The sequence below is a fragment of the Esox lucius genome, chromosome 6 (genome assembly GCF_011004845.1).
Source record: "Esox lucius isolate fEsoLuc1 chromosome 6, fEsoLuc1.pri, whole genome shotgun sequence".
Classification (NCBI taxonomy): domain Eukaryota; kingdom Metazoa; phylum Chordata; class Actinopteri; order Esociformes; family Esocidae; genus Esox; species Esox lucius.
The window spans coordinates 16,472,306-16,492,436 of NC_047574.1; the positions used below are offsets into that span (position 1 = coordinate 16,472,306).

At 40.6% G+C, this 20,131-nt stretch overlaps 1 protein-coding gene across 4 annotated transcripts in view; it reads left to right on the plus strand.

Moving 5' to 3' along the window:
- ccser2a (coiled-coil serine-rich protein 2a) overlaps positions 1-20,131 on the plus strand; it is a 65,672-nt gene that overhangs the window by 42,264 nt on the left and 3,277 nt on the right. For 3 of the 4 annotated variants that reach the window (XM_020047604.3, XM_010869915.5, XM_010869914.5), the window contains exon 10: positions 583-711. In XM_020047604.3, the coding sequence (XP_019903163.1) occupies positions 583-711 (129 nt within the window). Of the gene's footprint in view, positions 1-582; positions 712-11,782; positions 11,868-20,131 lie in introns of all 4 variants that reach the window. The other variant, XM_020047606.3, reaches the window with a different exon arrangement.

Consider the following 20,131-nt stretch of genomic DNA (forward strand, 5'->3'; position numbering starts at 1 on the left):
AAAAAAAAGACAATAGAAAATTTCAATATTTTCAGTCTGCTTGATCTTCTACTCATAAAAGGACTTAAACCTTTAAGTAAGGTAAAATTATTTAAGGAAAATGTTAACAATTTGTGTATTTTGCCTCCATGCGGTGAGGAGGTTGAGGATTCGACAGGATCACAGTTTGCAGTTTGTTGATTCTTGCAATCACCAAGGCCCCAAAGCTACAATTTGACGTCACCTTCATGCTAATAAGCTATTTTGACATTTTCCCAGAAGAAAACCTCTATTCTTATCATGAAATCTTATTTGACCATTTAACCTGGTTCCAATTACATTACATTTAGGATAAAAGTGTGGCAGCCATCATCAAGCACAACTCTGCAAACCAGCATGCTAACCAAGCCTGCAATTAACACTTTCTTTCATGTGAAACAAACAATTTGCAACATATTCAGTTGTTATTGTATCTTCATAAGAACCCAAAGATTTGGAAACAGTTTCCACTCATGGAGTTATTAAATACCAAGTCACCTTAGATCTAGGTATCTGTTATTGTATTCCCTAAAATAGAAGCAGTAACATTCTCTCCTTCATTAGCCTGCCCAAGCAGTTCAGCCTGGGAGGTGTCACTGTCATCAGAGAGCACCGTCGTTCCGGGGGGACGTGAGGACTCACCATGACAAAGCCACACAGACTCCTTGCAGAGGACAAGGACACAGCCAGCCTGTGAGTAAATCTGCAGTTGTGCTCATAAGTTTGTATACCCTGTCAGAAATTGTGATATTTTGGCATTGATTTTGAAAATATGACTGATTATGCAAAAACAATGTATTTTATTTAAGGATAGTGATCATATAAAGCCATTTATTATCACACAGTTGTTTGGCTTCTTTTTAAATCATAATGATAACAGGAATCACCCAAATGGCCTTGATCACAGTTTACATACCCTTGAATGTTTGGCCTTGTTACAGACAAGTGGCAATTAAAGGTGAATTTCCCACACCTGTGGCTTTTTAAATTGCAATTAGTGTCTTTGTATGAATAGCAAAGATGAAGCCTCGGTCTTGTGGTCTCGGTCTCGAGACCACATTGACATGGTCTTGGTCTCGAGACCACATTGATGTGGTCTTGGTCTCGAGACCACATTGACATGGTCTTGGTCTTGGTCTCCAGGGTTTGGGTCTTGGTCTGTGTCTCAGTCTCCAGTGTTGCGATCTTGGTCACCTCTGTATATCGAGATAGATTTTTCATATAGGCTAGCTTGTCCTTTTGCGCCCCTGTAGTGCTGTATTCGCATGTTTTCTATCATGTGTTGTTGAACTGCATGTGAACTGGCACCAAACAGCCGCATGCAACCCTTGATGTCTGCAGGTAAATCATAGCTAGCTAGCTAATACACACCTCATTATCTTAAGTGGTCATGATTTGTTCAGTTATACTTCTGACATAACTCATTAAAGTACCGACTGCTGTAAAATTATATTCATATACACTCACCTAAAGGATTATTAGGAACACCTGTTCAATTTCGCATTAATGCAATTATCTAATCAACCAATCACATGGCAGTTGCTTCAATGCATTTAGGGGTGTGGTCCTGGTCAAGACAATCTCTTGAACTCCAAACTGAACGTCAGAATGGGAAAGAAAGGTGATTTAAGCAATTTTGAGCGTGGCACGGTTGTTGGTGCCAGACGGGCCGGTCAGAGTATTTCACAATCTGCTCAGTTACTGGGATTTTCACTCACAACCATTTCTAGGGTTTACAAAGAATGGTGTGAAAAGGGATAAACATCCAATATGCGGCAGTCCTGTGGGCGAAAATGTCTTGTTGATGCTAGAGGTCAGAGGAGAATGGGCCGACTGATTCAAGCTGATAGAAGAGCAACTTTGACTGAAATAACCACTCGTTACAACCGAGGTATGGAGCAAAGCATTTGTGAAGCCACAACACACACAACCTTGAGGCGGATGGGCTACAACAGCAGAAGACCCCACCGGGTACCACTCATCTCCACTACAAATAGGAAAAAGAGGCTACAATTTGCATGAGCTCACCAAAATTGGACAGTTGAAGACTGGAAGAATGTTACCTGGTCTGATGAGTCTCGATTTCTGTTGAGACATTCAGATGGTAGAGTCAGAATATGGCGTAAACAGAATGAGAAAATGGATCCATCATGCCTTATTACCACTGTGCAGGCTGGTGGTGGTGGTGTAATGGTGTGGGGGATGTTTTCTTGGCACACTTTAGGCCCCTTAGTGCCAATTGGGCATCGTTTAAATGCCAAGGCCTACCTGAGCATTGTTTTTGACCATGTACCACCATGTACCCATCCTCTGATGGCTACTTCCAGCAGGATAATGCACCATGTCACAAAGCTGGAATCATTTCAAATTGGTTTCTTGAACATGACAATGTGTTCACTGTACTGAAATGGCCCCCACAGTCACCAGATCTCAACCCAATAGAGCATCTTTGAGGTGTGGTGGAACGGGAGCTTTGTGCCCTGGATGTGCATCCCACAAATCTCCATCAACTGCAAGATGCTATCCTATCAATATTGGCCAACATTTCTAAAGGATGCTTTCAGCACCTTGTTGAATCAATGCCACGTAGAATTATGGCAGTTCTGAAGGCAAAAGGGGGTCAAACACAGTATTAGTATGGTGTTCCTAATAATCCTTTAGGTGAGTGTATATTACCAAGCTAAAGTCTTGGTTAGCTAGGCTTGGTAGCTATACTAGCTAATTTGGCCATCGTTAACATTGTGATGTGATGGATATGAAACTTTTCATTGTGGCCAGAAACTTTACACTACATGAAAATGCCATTTCCAGTTTTGACAAGTACCCAAAGCCATTGATGACAATAATATGGCTATCCAGAACAAACCTGACTGAGCAAGTTAATGTTAGCCATCTAGTTAACTACCTAGCCAGTTAGCTAAGGTGTTCGCTAGCTTGCTAAGCACAGCAGTGTGAAAATATCCAATCAAACAAATGTATTTATAAAGCCCTTTTTACATCAGCAGTTGTTACAAAGAGCTTTTACAAAACACCCAGCCTTAAACCCTAAGGAGCAAACCACAGTACTGTTGAATTTCAGTGCCTAGGAATTTAGGAAGGGCCGACATTTAGGAAGGAACCAAGAGATGACCCAGGCTCAGAGGGGTGGCCAGTCCTCTTCTGGCTGTGCCGGGTGAACATATTAAGAGTACAAATTGTAATAATTAATAAATGCATGTGGGCTATGTCCAGAGTCTATTGAAATTTAATACAGGTCGGAAGCATGACCAGATGGACAAGGACAGGGACAACACGAGGGAGGGGAGAGGTGTCAGCACAGCGGCAGCTGAAATCGTCAGGTATCGTCTTGATCTGCAACACAACCAGGAGGACTTTGGACAGGGACAGCAACGGGTCTTTCAAGCCTGGTACTCCTCAGGTGTGGGCCAAGACCTCATGTCCTCCTAAGTTTAAAATGGCAGGAGACGGGGAACATTAAGAAAATGCATTCCTTAGATCTACAGGGATTGATAGTGGAGAAGGAGAACTGACCCTACTCCCCCAGCACAATAATATACATTGGGGCTGAGACAGTGGGGTTCAGTGATACTGTGGTATAAGCCATAACACTTTTCTTTCTTATTTCAGGCTTTGTAAATTAATTTCAACCAAATAATTTCTGTTATAATCAGTAAAGTAATTTAATCTAGTAACGTATGTTTACTTCTATAAAACAGTGCTATGCTTTGGCCTAGGAAAAAAAACATTTATTTTCTTATATTATTTTCTAATTGTTTTATGTTTGGGAAACATTGGACAGTCTAAGATCTCTGTCTTGGTCTTGACCCGCTGGGTCTTGGTCTTGTTTTTTTGTGTTCAAAGTGGTCTTGGTCTTGACCCGCTGGGTCTTGGTCTTGGTCTCCAAGGTTTGGTTCTTGGTCTAGGTCTGGTTGTGGTCTTGACTCTCTGATAAACAGTCAGTGATTTTGTTAGCTCTCATGTGGATGCACTGAGCAGGCTAGATACTGAGAAGAAAAGAACTGTCAAAAGAGGTAATGGAACTTTATAAAGATGAAAAAGGATATAAAAAGATATCCAAAGCCTTGCAAATGTCAGTACTGTTCAATCAATTATTAAGAAGTGGAATATTCAGGGATCTCTTGATACCAAGCCAAGGTCAGGTAGACCAAGAAAGTTTTCAGCCAAAACTGCCAGAAGAATTGTTCGGGATACAAAGGAAACCCCACAGGTAACCTCAGGAGAAATACAGGCTGCTCTGGAAATGAACGGTTTGGTTGTTTCAACGAGCACAATATGACGATATGACCAATGATAGATATTGGGCATGAAAAGTAGCTGAATTACACAATGTATGAGAGTATTAATGATCTCTGTATGAAGGAAACTAGGTAGGAAATGTGATGCCCCATTTCTGATGGCTTCCACGCATCCTGTCCTGACTCTATGAATAGACCCATGGACCGTAGGTTGGCACATACCATTGTGAGGAAACCTGTCTGTACCTGATGATATGCATGTATTTTAGTTCTATTCTCTTGTTAGAGGAGTGGTTTGTTATCTTGTGCTATATGAGGTACCGTATCACAAGCAGTTGGTATCTACTACTGAGGGGCCCCACACAACCTGATAAGCTGTGGAGCCAAGAAACGTAAGAGGGCCATGTAAGGTTAGGATATAGAATACACGTATGTGATTGGAAGACAGCCAGATATTGGAGGGGATGTGCTGGGGCATAAATACTGTGTCCACTTTGTAATCATTGGAGAGAGATTGAAATGAGAAATGGAAGGTCAACATCATAGACTCATGCTGAATAAAGATGGCTCTCCCCTGACTTCCAGTTGCATTTATTTTGTTCAAGGATCAAACTTGGACAGAATCTAACACCAAAGTAGAGCTTTATGGTCACAACCATAAGTGCTATGTTTGGAGAGGGGTCAAAAAGGCCTATAGTGAACAGAATACCATCCCCACTGTGAAGCATGTTGGTGGCACACTGATGTTTTGGGGGTGTGTGAGCTCTAAAGGCACAGGGAATCTTGTGAAAATGTATGGCAAGATGAATGCAGCATGTTATCAGAAAATACTGGCAGACAATTTGCATTCTTCTGCATGAAAGCTGCATGTGGGACGCTCTTGGACTTTCCAGCACGACAATGACCCTAAGCACAAGGCCAAGTTGACCCTCCAGTGGTTACAGCAGAAAAAGGTGAAGGTTCTGGAGTGGCCAACACAGTCCCCTGAACTTTATATCATTGCGCCACTCTGGGGAGATCTCAAATGTGCGGTTCATGCAAGATGAAAATAGGCCTACTAGACAACTATTACAACAGACTGCACACTGTCATTGGTGCTAAAGGGGACAATACACAGTATTGAGAACTAAGGGTATGCAGACATTTGAACAGGGGTTAGTTAATTATTTTCTTTGTTGCCATGTTTGTTTTATGATTGTGCCATTCTGTTATGACCTGTGAATTCTATAAGAAATTAAAGACTGTTCACGTTTTGTCTGCTCACTCATGTTTTTTTTTTTTTCTACAAATGGTACATATATTACCAATTCTCCAAGGGTATACCATCGTTTGAGCACAACTGTATATAGAGTTTATTTGGAGACCTAAATCCATTCTGTACAGTGTATAAATCTGTTCTTGCGGTGTGCTACTCAGTTAAAGTCTATTACCCATAATCTGCCCACACCATCACCTTCCATTCATTCCCATTGAATATTCTCATCAACACTGGATCCTCATTCCAAAATTGCCACTTATACCCCAGAAACATTGCAATAGTCCTGTTTGGTGAAACAGCTTGATGGATGGTGTGTTTGAGAGAAGCCGTTCCTTCCGAAGGTGTTGCCACAAACTATTTCATCTTTCTACCACTTTCTCAGTCTCAGTTATTCTCCATTTAATTATTGTACTTCCCGTTCTAATGTTCCTTTCTCTTTATTTATTTATTTTATCCACCATTTCTTTCTGTGGCAGGAAGGTTTTTCTTTATTGGTGCTTTTCAACTTTTTGTAAGAAAACGTAATGATAACTTTCCATAATGATAACTGTGACATTTTCCTTTCTTTACAACCATGCAATTGCTTTGAAAGGTTAGAAGGAAAATAGTGATGTTTTTCTCTTGGTTTATGATGAGAGGAGGGAAAAAAGATGTAAACAAACAGAAATCAGATGACAACCGTAGGGGGTTTCTTTTAGTTTTTCTCTTTTCTTAGATGGTATCAAAGGTGCAAGTTTTGTGCTGTGTAGTTTTGCAAGTTTACTTCTTCCTTGCTCTCAGCACCTGTCCTTTCCCTCCTCCCCCTCTCCCTCTCTCTCTCCCCCTCTCTCCCCCAGACAGTTCATGGCTGTTTGTAGCAGATGGAACATATGATATCTCCTCTTCTGCAATCATAGTTCCTACCACTACTGTTGTTTTGCAAAATGTCTGCTAGTTCACCTGCAGGGGTTTAGCCAATGCATAACACTAATGTTCACAGAGAGGTGTCCAATGACCAGGATATGGAAGCCTTTCTGTACTCCACAATTTGATTTATTTGGAAGATATGACAGTAGCCATGTTATCAGATGTTGCTCTTAAATCCCAATGGCTTAAAGCACTGCTAACTCAGTGGCTTGATTAAAGAGAGAGTTTGTGTGTGTGTGGTTATGTGTACTTGTGTGTGCGCAACAGGGGGAATGAAGAGTGGCCTCAATCAGAAGAGGGACGATAAATATAATGCTGAACTTTGGCTAATTACTGCTATACTCCCTCTGTCAAACTGTTTCACTGTTCTCCTGAAAAAAAGATTGAATTATTCATTCCTGTCTCCATCTGTCCATCATTATCTAAGAGCACATAGAGCTCCTAACATTAGTCCATCGTTCTGCCTCTCCCACCCCAACAAATTCCATAGTCACTGCCCTGCACACAGATACCAACAGAACACTTTTAAAAATTGACTCCATAATCTGATCAGTTGTAATTAAAATCGCCAGAAGGTCTGAAGTAAGAACTAATGTACCAGGGTTGTAATAGTGCTTGTGGATTTGGCCAGGTGTCCCACAAAGAGTGCTACAATCATGATTATTGTCCAGCACTGTTCAGGTTTTTGGGGTCAGTTTGAACTTTTAGTTATTTTGGTTGCCTTGTATTGAATCCTTGTAGAGCCTTGGGTGCCTGTGAGCGCAAACAAGGTTGACGGCTGGAGAGTTCCGTTTGGCACCGAAGAATTACGGGCGTGACTCCCTGATTGAGCGAGCAGTTTGATATGAACCAGAATGGCATTGGATGTGCTTTTGAAGACACATACCTTGTATGGAGGGTTAAGTAGTCAGGCGAGAATAGCTAATTCCCTGATAAATGGCATGAGTGATAACTCTGTGCTAGTCAAATTGTCTGTACAAGTTTTATGCTTTTGTTAACACTTCATAATGTTAAAAAATCAACAACATAATGCACGCTGTATTAATACTTCTTACGGGCATGTTAGGCCAAGACACTGTTAGAATACTAATGACATAATTATAACAGACAAATCCATAAAATAAAACTGGGAAAGTTGAAGTTTTTAGCCTAAGGTAACTGTGTTGATTGCAAGATTATCTTTCTGTAAAAAAAAAAAAAAAAACACCATTACAATAATTGCAAATTATTTCCTCTTTCTTTATAATTAAAAGAGAATGTTACCCCACACATTAAGGGCAGCCCCTAAAATGTAAGATGTCGTTGTGTCTCCACATCAGAATATTATATGAGGACAGGGAAGCTTGCCCTGAGCTGCAACCTAATGAAAATGCCAGTCACTGTCAGTGTTAGGCTGGCCAGGTTTTGCAAGGCTTTCCTTCGCCCATTTCAAACCTTCCTCCCTGTAAATGAAACAGAGTCGGGTGGCAGCTTGGAAGGGTCTTGTTGTTTATTACGTTGTATAGGGAAGACAGGGGGCTGATCAGAAACCTCATTCCTCCTGCAATTCCCTCACCGCAGGGATCTCTGATATAGTGCAGGCCCCCCAGAGATTCTAGGCTCTCTCAACCTGAATGAATACGTGTCTCTCTTGGCTTTATGAGATTGGCCAATTCAAGAGCTGGTCCCTAACAGTCAGGGGAAGGACATTAACTATTGACTGTCATCTGTGGTTAACACAGTGATCTTCGGCCACCTCTCCACCCCTCAGTTATCTGGGATTCTTTTATCTTCAGGTCTGGTTTGGGACTCTTTAGGTGGGATTGGGCCTGTTATTGATGACAGGAATTCATCCTCACACACAGACAAACAGTGTTTGTCTGGTTCTTCAGTGCTGAACGCAATAGACTATGGAAAAGAGCGAGTTCTGGAGACCGAGATAGAAGCAAAGATATTGGAGGGTAAGGGTGAATATACACCCGCGAGACGCATCTGCTGCTCCGAAGGGGACGCTTGAGGGCGTTGGCCCAAAATGTCACTTTTACTTTCAAGTTACCACGCCAAATTGTATAGAAGGGTGTTCATTTGACAGCGTGTTCAGTGTGTGTTTCACAGAAACATGTTTGTTTGGGTTTTAATATATTTCAATGTATCCTGTTTTTTTTGTTGTTGTTTGGGTTTTAATGTATTTCAATGTATCCTGTTTTTTTTAAGTTGAATCCATTTTTGATTACTTCATTCTGAGATGAACAGGCCAAAGACTGAATCTGTTTTTAAATGATTCAGAGACCTCGCATTAAGAAACAGAACATGTTTGTAGTTATTCACCTATAGTTGACAAAAACAAATCCCTGCTTAAGAGACCACTGCACCTTTTTCTTTCCTTTCCAAAAAAGATGAAAAGGAAGGTTTTGAGTGAAGAACAGAAGCATTCAATTTGCAGTGGTCTCTTAATTTTAACCCTTCTGTTCCACACTCAAAACCTTCCTTTTCGACTTTTGGAAAGGAAAGGAAGAGGTGCTGTGGTCTCCGGAGCTGAACATTGGAACCTCCGCTGTTATCACATCTCCATGGTGTAGTGGTTAGAACAGTTGTCCTTTAAATTCTATTGTGGTGGGTTCATGGCTTCTGTCATGTTCTTATGTATTTTTCTGTCTAGTACACATCTATTTATATAAAAGGGTTTATATAAAAGGTTAATACAGTTATTCTCTTAAATATATTATGAGATCCATGGTATAACAGAGTAGATATGTATTGTTGTGCGACGGCTATAAAAGTGCAGAGTGGATAAATTTTTCGGAGAGACAAAAATTGGAAGGTCTGAGATGGGAATTGAACCAGTGTCAAGAAGTTAATTATATGTGTCAATGTCAGGGATGTTTCCACAAGACCACGCTGGTAGATCGACTCTGTACAGTTTTCCAATGCAACCCCAGCCATTACATTTTGCTGAAATAATCTGGGCAACGGAACTAAAGTGTACTCATGTAAATCCCAATCAAGCCCCGCTACCCTATGCACTTTATTGGAGTGCCCTTCGTAATGTGTTGTTATAGTTCTGAAGGAGTTCATTCAGATTGAACATTGGTTTGCCTGGAAATGGTGAAGAGTGAATTGGGATCAACTTTGGTTGTCCAATTGAGGATGATTTGGGGTCGTACTTTGGTTGTCCAACAGGGAAAAGATTCCACCCAAACACAACGGCAAACCTGGGGATTGGTTATAGGCAAGGGTGATAATGTTGTTGTCGAAGTAGTTGACTGTTTCCAAAGCTTGAATCGCGCTGCTTTGCTGCCTGCGGCAAAAATCGCTTGTCGGCGCTACATTTCCATTTGAAATAAACAGGAGCTGACCGCAAGGCTTTTACAGGTGTATCTGTACCCTAATTAATGTTTTTTCTGTGGTGACTAAATCATCTTACAGGTACATACGTAATACTTAAACATACACAAACACAATACTTAAAAAATCCAAAGCACTCTTTGTTGCGGAGAAAAATACCTGAATGTAGCAGTTATTGCTGAGTAAAGATAAAGACATATGTGCATAGGATGTTGTCATTATACTTAGGTGCTGATATTAAAATTATTTCAAATGATCACAATTCTATATGTGTTCTGATTTGACAGTGTGATTTTATGGCAATTTGATGAAAAAACATGGAAATCAAAGTGGGCTGACAATAACTTGGCATTCTATTTGAAATGTTGGAGGACAAGTTATAAAGAATATGCTTGAGTTTGGGTACAGTTACTGCAAACCAGCGCAAATGAATTCTGACGTTGTCCGTTTGGTATGATATATTAAGCAATTTTGCAAAACAAAGCTTTGTCAGTGTTCTCCGCCGTCGCTGCTGCTCATTGGCTTTGAAGTCTGTCCCTGGCTGCAGGATGACATGGAGAGATTGGGTTGATAGCCCTTCTCTCTTCCTCCTTCCTTCAACCGGAAATGAGAAGTTAAGTTAAGCACTTGCTGTGTGACAGGCTGGCTCGCTCTACAGTATCTCTACACCCTAAGGGAGATGGTATTTACAAAGTAAAATCCGTCCCACTAACATAAGCATATTAACAGTGTTTTTTCATACTCCTTGATTGCACGCTTTCTACTTATTTACTCAATCGCAGGGCTGGAAACGTTCTGGAGATCAGGGACTGTGTGTGTGTATGTTTGTGTGTGTATGTATGTGTGTGGAGGGGTGTTCAGGGGGGCAACCTCAATCATGCCTTTTAAGTCCAAACAGGTGTAGAGTCAAACCAGGAGCCCCCTGGGTGATAAAAGCCTGACTCGACCAAAGCCACATTGATTCTCTGTGCAAAGGTGCCGCTATCTCACTGTTTAAGAATTCACTCAGTTTGAAAATGTATTTACATTTACGTGAGCACAATACAAATCACTCCTTTCCCACAGTCAGGCCCTCATCGGACAAATGTTACAAACAACCCAGGAAAAGTTCGCTATGAGTCAATCCCAAACCCGTGTTGGACTCAAGTCTCAAGTTGATTTTTCTTACGTTCTGTCGGCCATGTCAAACAGTTTGTTCCAATGACCGGATTACAACCATCCATTTAAAGGACCTGTATATCCATGTGCCTGTCTAAACACAGCACAGTAAGTTGCTATATTATTTTAAAGGAACAAGGGGGCTCAGAATGCTAGCGACTTTTACAATTCACTTGGCATGGCCGAGCCCAGCACCCGAGACCCAGATATTGGACCTAGAAGTGGGTAAATTACTTCCAACACCCGTAGGTGGGGTTTCCGGGCCGACCCGACAACTATTTGGTGTGATTGGATTTTTATTTAGGTTGAGCAGGTACTTGAGAGCATGCTCCCAACGTGAACAAAGCTTTTATTCGTAACCTGAAGTTTAAGGTATATTTAAATAAGCGTATATTTTACAGCAGGTACATTGACTGAGAACTAATTCTCATTCACAGCAACAACCTGCAAGGTATTAGGGTTTTAACCACTCCCTGCTACAGCCAACTTAGCTTAGCTCATTTGTTGTAAGTCTGAGATATTCATTAGCTAGCCTCACTCTAAACATTGGAAATACAGTATAGTTACTAATAATTATAAAAAACAAGATTCAATCACACTCAGTCTTTCCCCGTTGGTGCCTGGCGATATAGAAAGCTCAGTGCATAAACAAGACACATGCAAAATACTCCTTCGAATGTATTTACCCCTGTCAATATTCTACTTTGTGTAGAATTACAGCATGGGTTACTGTATACTGCTGTTCTGCTCTTCTTGTACATGTGTTTGCGGACTACCCTCGCCTTTCTGCTCCCTGTATGTGGGTGTGTGCATGTGTGCGTCAGTGTGCGTCATACCTACTTTGTTTGTTTTCTCTGCACAGGGTGTGCTGCCTGCCCCCTTCTTCTCACCCTGGCAGGGACAGTACCAGGGACCCCCACGCACCATCATGCCCCAGCGCAGACAGAGTGAGTCACCAACCCAGCAACCCGCTGACCCCCTCAATTATCCCATGTCTCTGCCCTCAATACATCTCTCCCTGTCATTACTTTCTCCCTCTAATGTGATTTCCCCGTTCCTTTCATCGTTGAGGAGGATGAGTGGTGTTCAGTCACCTGAATAATGTGTGTGTAGGGAAATCATTTGGTAGCAAGGTTGAGGAAGCAAAAGCAGCAGGTCGTTTTTGTAATTGACCTAGGTCGTTATCAGACATACCACGGGGGGGGGGGGGCTGCAAGCAATCATACGTATGGAAATACATGAATATGAATATTACATTAACTTTGCATACTGATTAATTGCAGGATTTTAAAATGCAAAGAAATAGTTTTCCCCTGCAAAATGCAGTAATGCTCTTGAAGTTGGTATCTTGCACTTGTGTGTGCACAGTTCAGGTTTTACTGTAATTGTGCGGAGCCCAAATGTACTCCTTAAGCGTAGCCCTTAATTCTCTCCTTTCCTTGACGAATATCAAAAAATATAAAATGTAGGAAGGGAAATTAATACCAAACGATCTAGTGACTAATTCCTCTTGCCATTACTCTGTGTCTGACTGGGTATAAAAAAAAAAACATGATCTGAAGTAAATGTAGTCCTACTGGTCCCACGGACAGAGACTGCATGGGTGAGTTCACCGACACTTTACCTGTTCTTACATGGGAGTTGATGGTTCATGATTTACTTTTAGCAATTTAAAAAGACCCCAAACCAAAAAGACTAGAAAATGGTGCAGTTATGTCCAACAGAAAGCACTATTATGACTGCTTGTTTTTTGTAAATGAAGATAACAAATATTTTTGGATGAGAGAGATTAAAATGATTTGATCGTTCACTACAGGGTGCTGGTTGGGCTTCATGCAAAGCTGAATGAAGGCCAGTTTCCACAACCAGGGGCAGTTTAATTTGGTGGTTAGTATTAAAACTGACTAATATAACATGACAACCCAGCAGTCAGTGAAAGGTGTTCTTCTTTTCAGTTTATTGTCCTAATTCAGCTTGTTTTCAAAAATTTCAAAATCTAATCTGAACAAAGTAGTTTTAAGCCGATATTAGAAATGTCTTAACAAATACCATGCCAATTATGTCTGTTTCAATCGGTTAGGGTGTCTGGCCCAGGGATGCAGCAGAGCGTTTGACAGCCCTCCGGCATGTGATAGGCTCAGATCATTTACTGAATGTAATTTTCTGCTTAATTTCTGTGTTTAATCACAGTTTAGAATTGTTTTGCAATGCAACATTATGTAATTTCACAACATAATTAATTAATAAACAAACACGTTTCAGTTGCCTATTTGTTGTATCAACTCGTTGTATCGACAAAAGAAGAAAACATACGTGTGTAAAATATTTATACAAAAATTGCAAGTTTAAATTTCCATGCATATTTTCTAATTAGATAATGTACATTAAAATGCATATATAGAAAATATATGTTTTATTGCATATTTAGGCCTACATTTGAAAATGAAATGAATCGTTCTTACATGTTTAACTGAATTAATCAACTGAGCGTTGAAACACGTTTTGCCATGTTAAGAAGGCCTGCATAATAGTTTTAGAATGAGCTGGTTCAAATAACTACCCTATGTGCAGCAGAGCATGAGGCGAAATGTTACCATGTGATTAGGTTACGATGCTTTGCGGTTGCATTGTGTGAAGAGCAGTCGTTAACAACATGGATTTAGTGGTAGTTCCAAAGCAGAACACAACTAAACCGCTCTGGGCACATTTTGGTTATAAGCCAAATGAAGCAATTATCTGTAGGAGCCGAATTGTTGGATTCTAGTCAAAGGAGCGAGCACAAATCTGAAGAACCATCTCCGAAACCACCATGTGTACAATATTACAATATTATCAGGCTTACACTATAATAGTGGCATACAAATAACAATGCCCTGTAGACAATTAAATTGTTTATTGCAATTATTCGTGTGACAATTAATCGTCAACTAAAATGTCATAGTCGTGACAGCCCTTGGTGAAAGAGGAGGATTTTATGCATAGAGTGATGCTATTAAAACAGAGTTTATCAAAAGTGATAAACATGAAGTGTGGAGCATTCTGAATGGAGGGATGTCAAGCCCCTGCTGCTAATGGTAGTTGTAAACAAACCAGTCGGTGTGTGATTCATGCTTGTTGTGTAGGATGACATGAACACAGAGGATTTGGTTTACTTTTGAGATCAGATTTGATTGTTCACAATCTTTACATTCTTGAATCCAGGCGTGATGTGTCTCCTGTTCTGTTCCTGAAAAGGAGCCTCAGTAGTACGATTGACAGTGTTCTCAAGCTATTTGTGAGAATATGAATGCAAGCGATGTCACCACCCATTGATGCAAGTGACCCTTATCCACTGTCTCTCAGTGTGTCTCCTCACTGTCCATCACCGTCTTTGACTAGCGCGTCTTCTCCTAACTCGCTCTCATCCCAACTCTCTCTGGAAATTCCTCTGTCAATATTCTCTCCCTCTTCCTTTACATAATGCCTGTGGCAAGGAGCGGAGAACCTAGTGCATTACTTCACTGATGAAGCGTGGTACAGTAACCAATTCTGATCTCCCTAATGGTTACCCGTCACCCTGGGCCCTGCCTGCTGGTGCCGCATGACATGGCGCATTAAAACTGTCAATGTGCATCTGCATGCTGTGGATGTGCTGGATTTTGGAGGCTACCTTGTGTTCCAGCTGGGCCTGCATCTCTGTAGTGAGCACACAGTTATTTCAGCATTGTTTTCTCCTATCTTAATATAATTTTAGCATCAATTTGCATTGTTATGTCTCAGATGGGTCCATCTGTCACATCTTTACTTTGTTGTCCTACATTCACTTTCTCTCTGTAAAAGTGTCTTTCTATTCTCTCTCTCTGTCTCTGTACCTGGTGTGATTGTGTGTAAATGCATGCATCAGTCATATATATATATATAATATAAATAAATTGGCTTAAATGAAACAGCTGGCAAATATTCCCTTATACATCATGAATAAGGCCACATTCTCTCTCTTAGCTAAACAGCTTCACCATCAGAAGCCGTTTAGCTAAGAGAGCAGTTAACAAATGAAAGCAATCAGGCTTCTCCTCTACTGTATCATTGACACTAATCTAAGCAGTTAAACATACACCACATTGAAACGCCATTATTTTCACAGTAACATTTATCGGATATGTGTGCAAAACTAGAGCTGAGGCAGATAACACTCATTATACCCTTTACTGAGGGTATTTCCAGCAAGCTAAATTAGGATAATTTCTATTTCATTATATCTAGGTCTTTCCTGTGTTTCACTCATTATGCTGAAATCATGGCAGTTTAATGGATACAGTGGGATAAGGTTGCTAAGATTGTTTTGATGGCTTGCCTGGGCATTTTCCCAGATAAGATAACATGGGACAAGATCCACCCTCAACTCTTTCAAAAAACGAAATGTCATGCACCTTTTTATTTTTTTTACATTTGCTCTGGTAGCCACTAAACTTGAGAAAGTATTCTTTATTTCTTCAACTTTTTAATAGTAATTTTATTTATTTAGAGAGAGATACTTTGAAGTTATAATGACATAATTTAAATAAGTTAGATAATAATGTTTATCTATTGATAAATGTAAGGAAGCCTAATTCATCCACATCTTCGAAGCGAAAAATGTTGATGGTTTTTGTGTATTAATATGTTAGATTATGTTTGGGGCAAGATTCCCCACCCCATTGGTTGATTGTTTCTATCTGTAATTTAAATACTGGCTAGCCCAGTTTCCCAAGCCAAAAAAATAACTATTATATTATTTTGCAAACAGTTTATCACTTTGGAACCAGTTACGTTTTACTTTAGTGTACTAAATATTTTGAGTACTATTTAAATAGTAATAAATATATTAAAGTGTGTTAAAATGTATCCACCTATTTTATACTTCAGTATCATGAATTACTTGACCATACCACAATAGTAAAGCAAGGTAGTCATAGACTAGTTTTACAGTTATAGCGACCTAAAGTTATCTGACAAAATTTAGTAACTAGTCTAACTCAAAATGAAAGATGATAAATGTTTTGTTTACGAGGAGGTCGTTCAGAAATGATGCTGGGCCCAGCAGGGTGTTAACAAAATGAATAAATAGCCTACAGTATAACAAAATAATGTGTCTAAAGTTGGAATTCAAAATTCTGACTCCTGACTATGAGTTCACGATAACTGTACGTAATGGAGTGTAAGGACAAATATAATTTTTTTTTAATTTATGTGAAAGTGAAGTAAAAGGAAAAGAGGGTCTGTGAAACCCTAGGGCATTATTTTCCATAGGGAGGCAACTTACCCCAGGGGAGGGGTCATCTTACACTGCTTTTAATAAGACACATTTTATGAAACAAATAGTAAAAAAAAAATATCTATAAACTGCAACTAATGTTTTTCCCATACAGTTTGTCAATCTCCACGAACAGATTTTTTTTTCTCACCTTTTTTTCCCTATAGTTCTTAAAGGGATTGTTCTGGATTTTGGCAACAAAATGCCTACTTTCTTTGTCTAGTTTCCCAGTTAGATACACTATACCTTTAATAGAGAGTCCAGTCAAAAATAAATACAAATAATAATTATGTATATATTGGCCAATCCTTTGGGATCTAAAACTGTGCACTGTTCAATTGATTGACATTTATTCCAGATGCTGCTGGAAGGGATACTGGAGGGCCAGTTGGGGACATTCTTCCCAGCTTGTTTCAAGTCCTGCAACAACATCTCAATGAGGTTTAGGTTGGACTTTGACCAGGCTATTCCCATATTGTTATGTAGACTTGATTATGTTTCGGATCATTGTGTTGTTGCATGGCCCATGTTTCAGCTTCTGCTCGTCAACAAAGGGCCTGACATGCTTTTGTACAAAGCAGAATTCAATGATGCCAATCTGGGTCCTGGTGAAGCAACATATCCCCAAACCATGACAGCACTACCACCATGCGTGAACTTAGAATTTATTTATGTGGAGTGCGATGTTTGTTTTAAATCAGATATAACATGGCTCCATTGTGCTCCAACATTTCACTTTTGAGTTATCACTCCCTATTACATTGTTCCAGAACTCTTGAGTTCACATCCTAGTGCATTTGGGCCAACACTAGGCAAGCAGTCATGTTTTTCTTAGAGAGCAGTGGTTTCCGCCTTGATAACCCTGCCATGAATTCCATTTTTGCCTAGTGTCTTTATCTGATGGTGGAGTCCTGAACACTAAACTTATGTGAGCTCGAGAGAGGCATACAGATCCCTGGATGCTGTTCTAGGGGTCTTTGTGTCTTCCAGAATAATTTTATATCCTGCTCCTGGAGTCATTTTGGCAGAATGTTCAGTCCTGGAAATTTTCACTCATGTCCTTAACTTTCTACATTTAGACAGTAAGGCTCTGACTGGTTCAGTTGAAACAGAGCCTTAGAAATAGCTTTGTAGATGTTTCCAGACATAATACAGATCATTGAAACTTTCTTGGCGGTCCTTCCGTTAGTGTGCTTTGACTCGCTTTAAACACTTGCCTTATTATCCTTCCCACCCAAAACCACCCTGGACAAGTTAATACTAGTCCATTCTCATTCTCTAAGGCAGAGGTCTCAAACCGGTTCCACGGAGGGCCATGTGTCTGCAAGTTTTTGGGTTTCCCTTTAAATTGGTTCCCAGTTCAGACCTAAACAACCAGGTGGGGGTAGAAACGAACCAATTAGTGACCTAATTAGTCAATTAAGTACAAGGTGAGAGTGAAAACCTGCAGACACTCGGCCCTCCGTGGAACTGATTTGAGACCTCTGCTCTAAGGGAAGACGAGGACCAGACAGATGCTGTTATTGTTTAAATTCAGTAATGTTTTTCAAGTAGTCCTGTGGTAAATTCATTTCAGTTTTGCAGGTCTTTGTTTTTTTAATTGTCCACAATGGTAATTATTTCTTTGCCGTAACTTGTTATTGCAAATGACAAAAAAAACTTTGAATTATGTTAAGGTCAAGGCTCTGAGGTGGCCAAGCTGTGTTCCATCTGCAGATTTCTGCATAATTGATTTTGTAGTAATCTGTGGGGTATATGCTGAAATATTATATTTTTGCAGACAGTCAAAGATGGCTTTTACTTGTAAGACCCTTTACATTAAGGTAAGTTCTTTGGTGCCCAAGGATTTTGCCGGATGCTGAGCAAGCACCTGACTGGATTTTATTTTGTCCTGCTGTTCATCAGATGCAGATAGCTTCTTGGGTTTTCTACTACTTTTTATGTCTTGGCCTTCTCCAGTTTAATAACATTTCTTTATGAAATGTCTTCTAGAAATCTGATAAGAACTAGCTTTTACACATTTTCTCAGGTAGCTTGAGACCTTTTTCAAAATACTGTATATATTGTGTTGTAATTTTCAGTAACTTGAATGTTATTAAAAAAGACATTGCATGCAGGGGCTGATACATAGGTTTAGCAGTACATGATGAAATGATATGTTCATGATAATCACTATTGAGATAATTATGATTTTTATAATATCTGATTAGTGCAGTGTGGGTAGTGACCACAAGGTGGAGCCGTGGGCCTGAAAATCTAATTGCCTGTACAGTTTCTGCCGCAACAAGGGCCTGGTTAGAATATAGGCTTGACTGCTTTGGTGGCCATAAGTCTCTTTCCCTTGGCTAAGTTGGAATTCTCACAGGGCCCTGAAGAACAACTACTTACTCATGTTAGATCATAAAGATGACATCCTCCAATGGGATATGGAGAATTTTCCTTGAATGGACACATTTTGTTTGTGAGCCAGCCTGTAAAACAGCAGAGAGCCTGGGCTTGTTAAGGAGTAAGCCTATGGACCAGTTAGTACATTAGTCAATATTGTCTACATGTCTGGTTGATGTATGACCCATAAGCTGTCTGAGACACAACCCGGACCCACTAACCTTAAAAACTTTCAATGTCTGCTTCCTGGCTATGATAACAGGTTAAAGAAGAGTAGAATATGGTTGCACTTAAAGGTTGAGGCGAGTTCCATTGTGCTCATTTTATGTGTGCAATATTTTTCATTTATTAGCTCATGAAGGGGGCTTCAAGGAAGGCAATGGGACTTGTGTTAGACATTCCAGGGCAGGGTTCTGGTCCCAGTCCTATAATTTTCCTTTCTCCCGCCTACATCTCCCAACACAGCAACGTTCATGTCTCTGCTAGAATCATCTCTTTGAGACACTATGTTATTGCACAGTAACTGACAGTTCACTCTGAAGTCAGGACCCATGGCTAAGCTGCCAGCTGGGCTGCACATGCCACATTTACACCGTAGCCCGGGGTCTGCGGAAGGAATGTTGGACAAGGCTGCTTGGTCTAGTGGTACGTTGTGTGCCTGCGAACCTAATTCTGGTTTTTAGCTGGGGATTGTGTCTTCCTCAGCACGTGTGACAGAGGGGTGACCAGTCCTCTTCTGGCTGTGCCGGGTGAGATATTAAGAGTCCAATTGGAATAATAAATACATTTCTCTGGGCTAAATCCAGAGTCTATTTGATTCTAGACTAGGTCAAAAGTATGACCAGATGGACAAGGACAGGGACAGCAACAGGCCCCCCAAACCAGCTACTCCGCAGGTGTGGACCAGGACCTCATCTCCCCCTAAAATGTAAAACTGGAGGAGACTGAGAAAAGTTAGAAGTGCATTCCTCATATCCCCCAGCACAATGATATAGCAGCGTAACACCTTGGAACTGAGACGGGGGGGTCCGGCAACACTGTGGCCCTACCCGGGGGAGGCGCCGGACAGGGCCCAACAGGCAGGAAATCAATCCACCCACATTGCCAGGCATCAACCAAAGGGACACCCACCAACCGCAACCCCCCTGAATGAGGGCCAAGTATTGCCAGCAGCGTACAGCCCAATTGCACAAGTGCGCAACAGAGAGTCAACAACAAGCCAGTGACTCGTCTAACCTTATTTGGCAGATCATTCCACAGTAGTGGAGCTCTATGAGAAAAGGCCCTGCCGCCAGCTGTTTGTTTAGAAATTCTAGGTACAATTAAAAGGCCTGCATCTTGCGATCGTAAGTTACGTGTAGGTATGTATGGCTGCAAGGTAAGTAGGAGCAAGTCCATGTATTGATTTATAGGTTAAGAGTAAAACCTTAAAATCAGCCTTAACCCTAACAGACAGCCAGTGTAAGGACGCTAGGATAGGAGTAATGTGTTCAAATTATTTTGTTCTAGTTAGGATTCTAGCAGCCGTGTGCAGCACTAATTGAAGTTTATTTA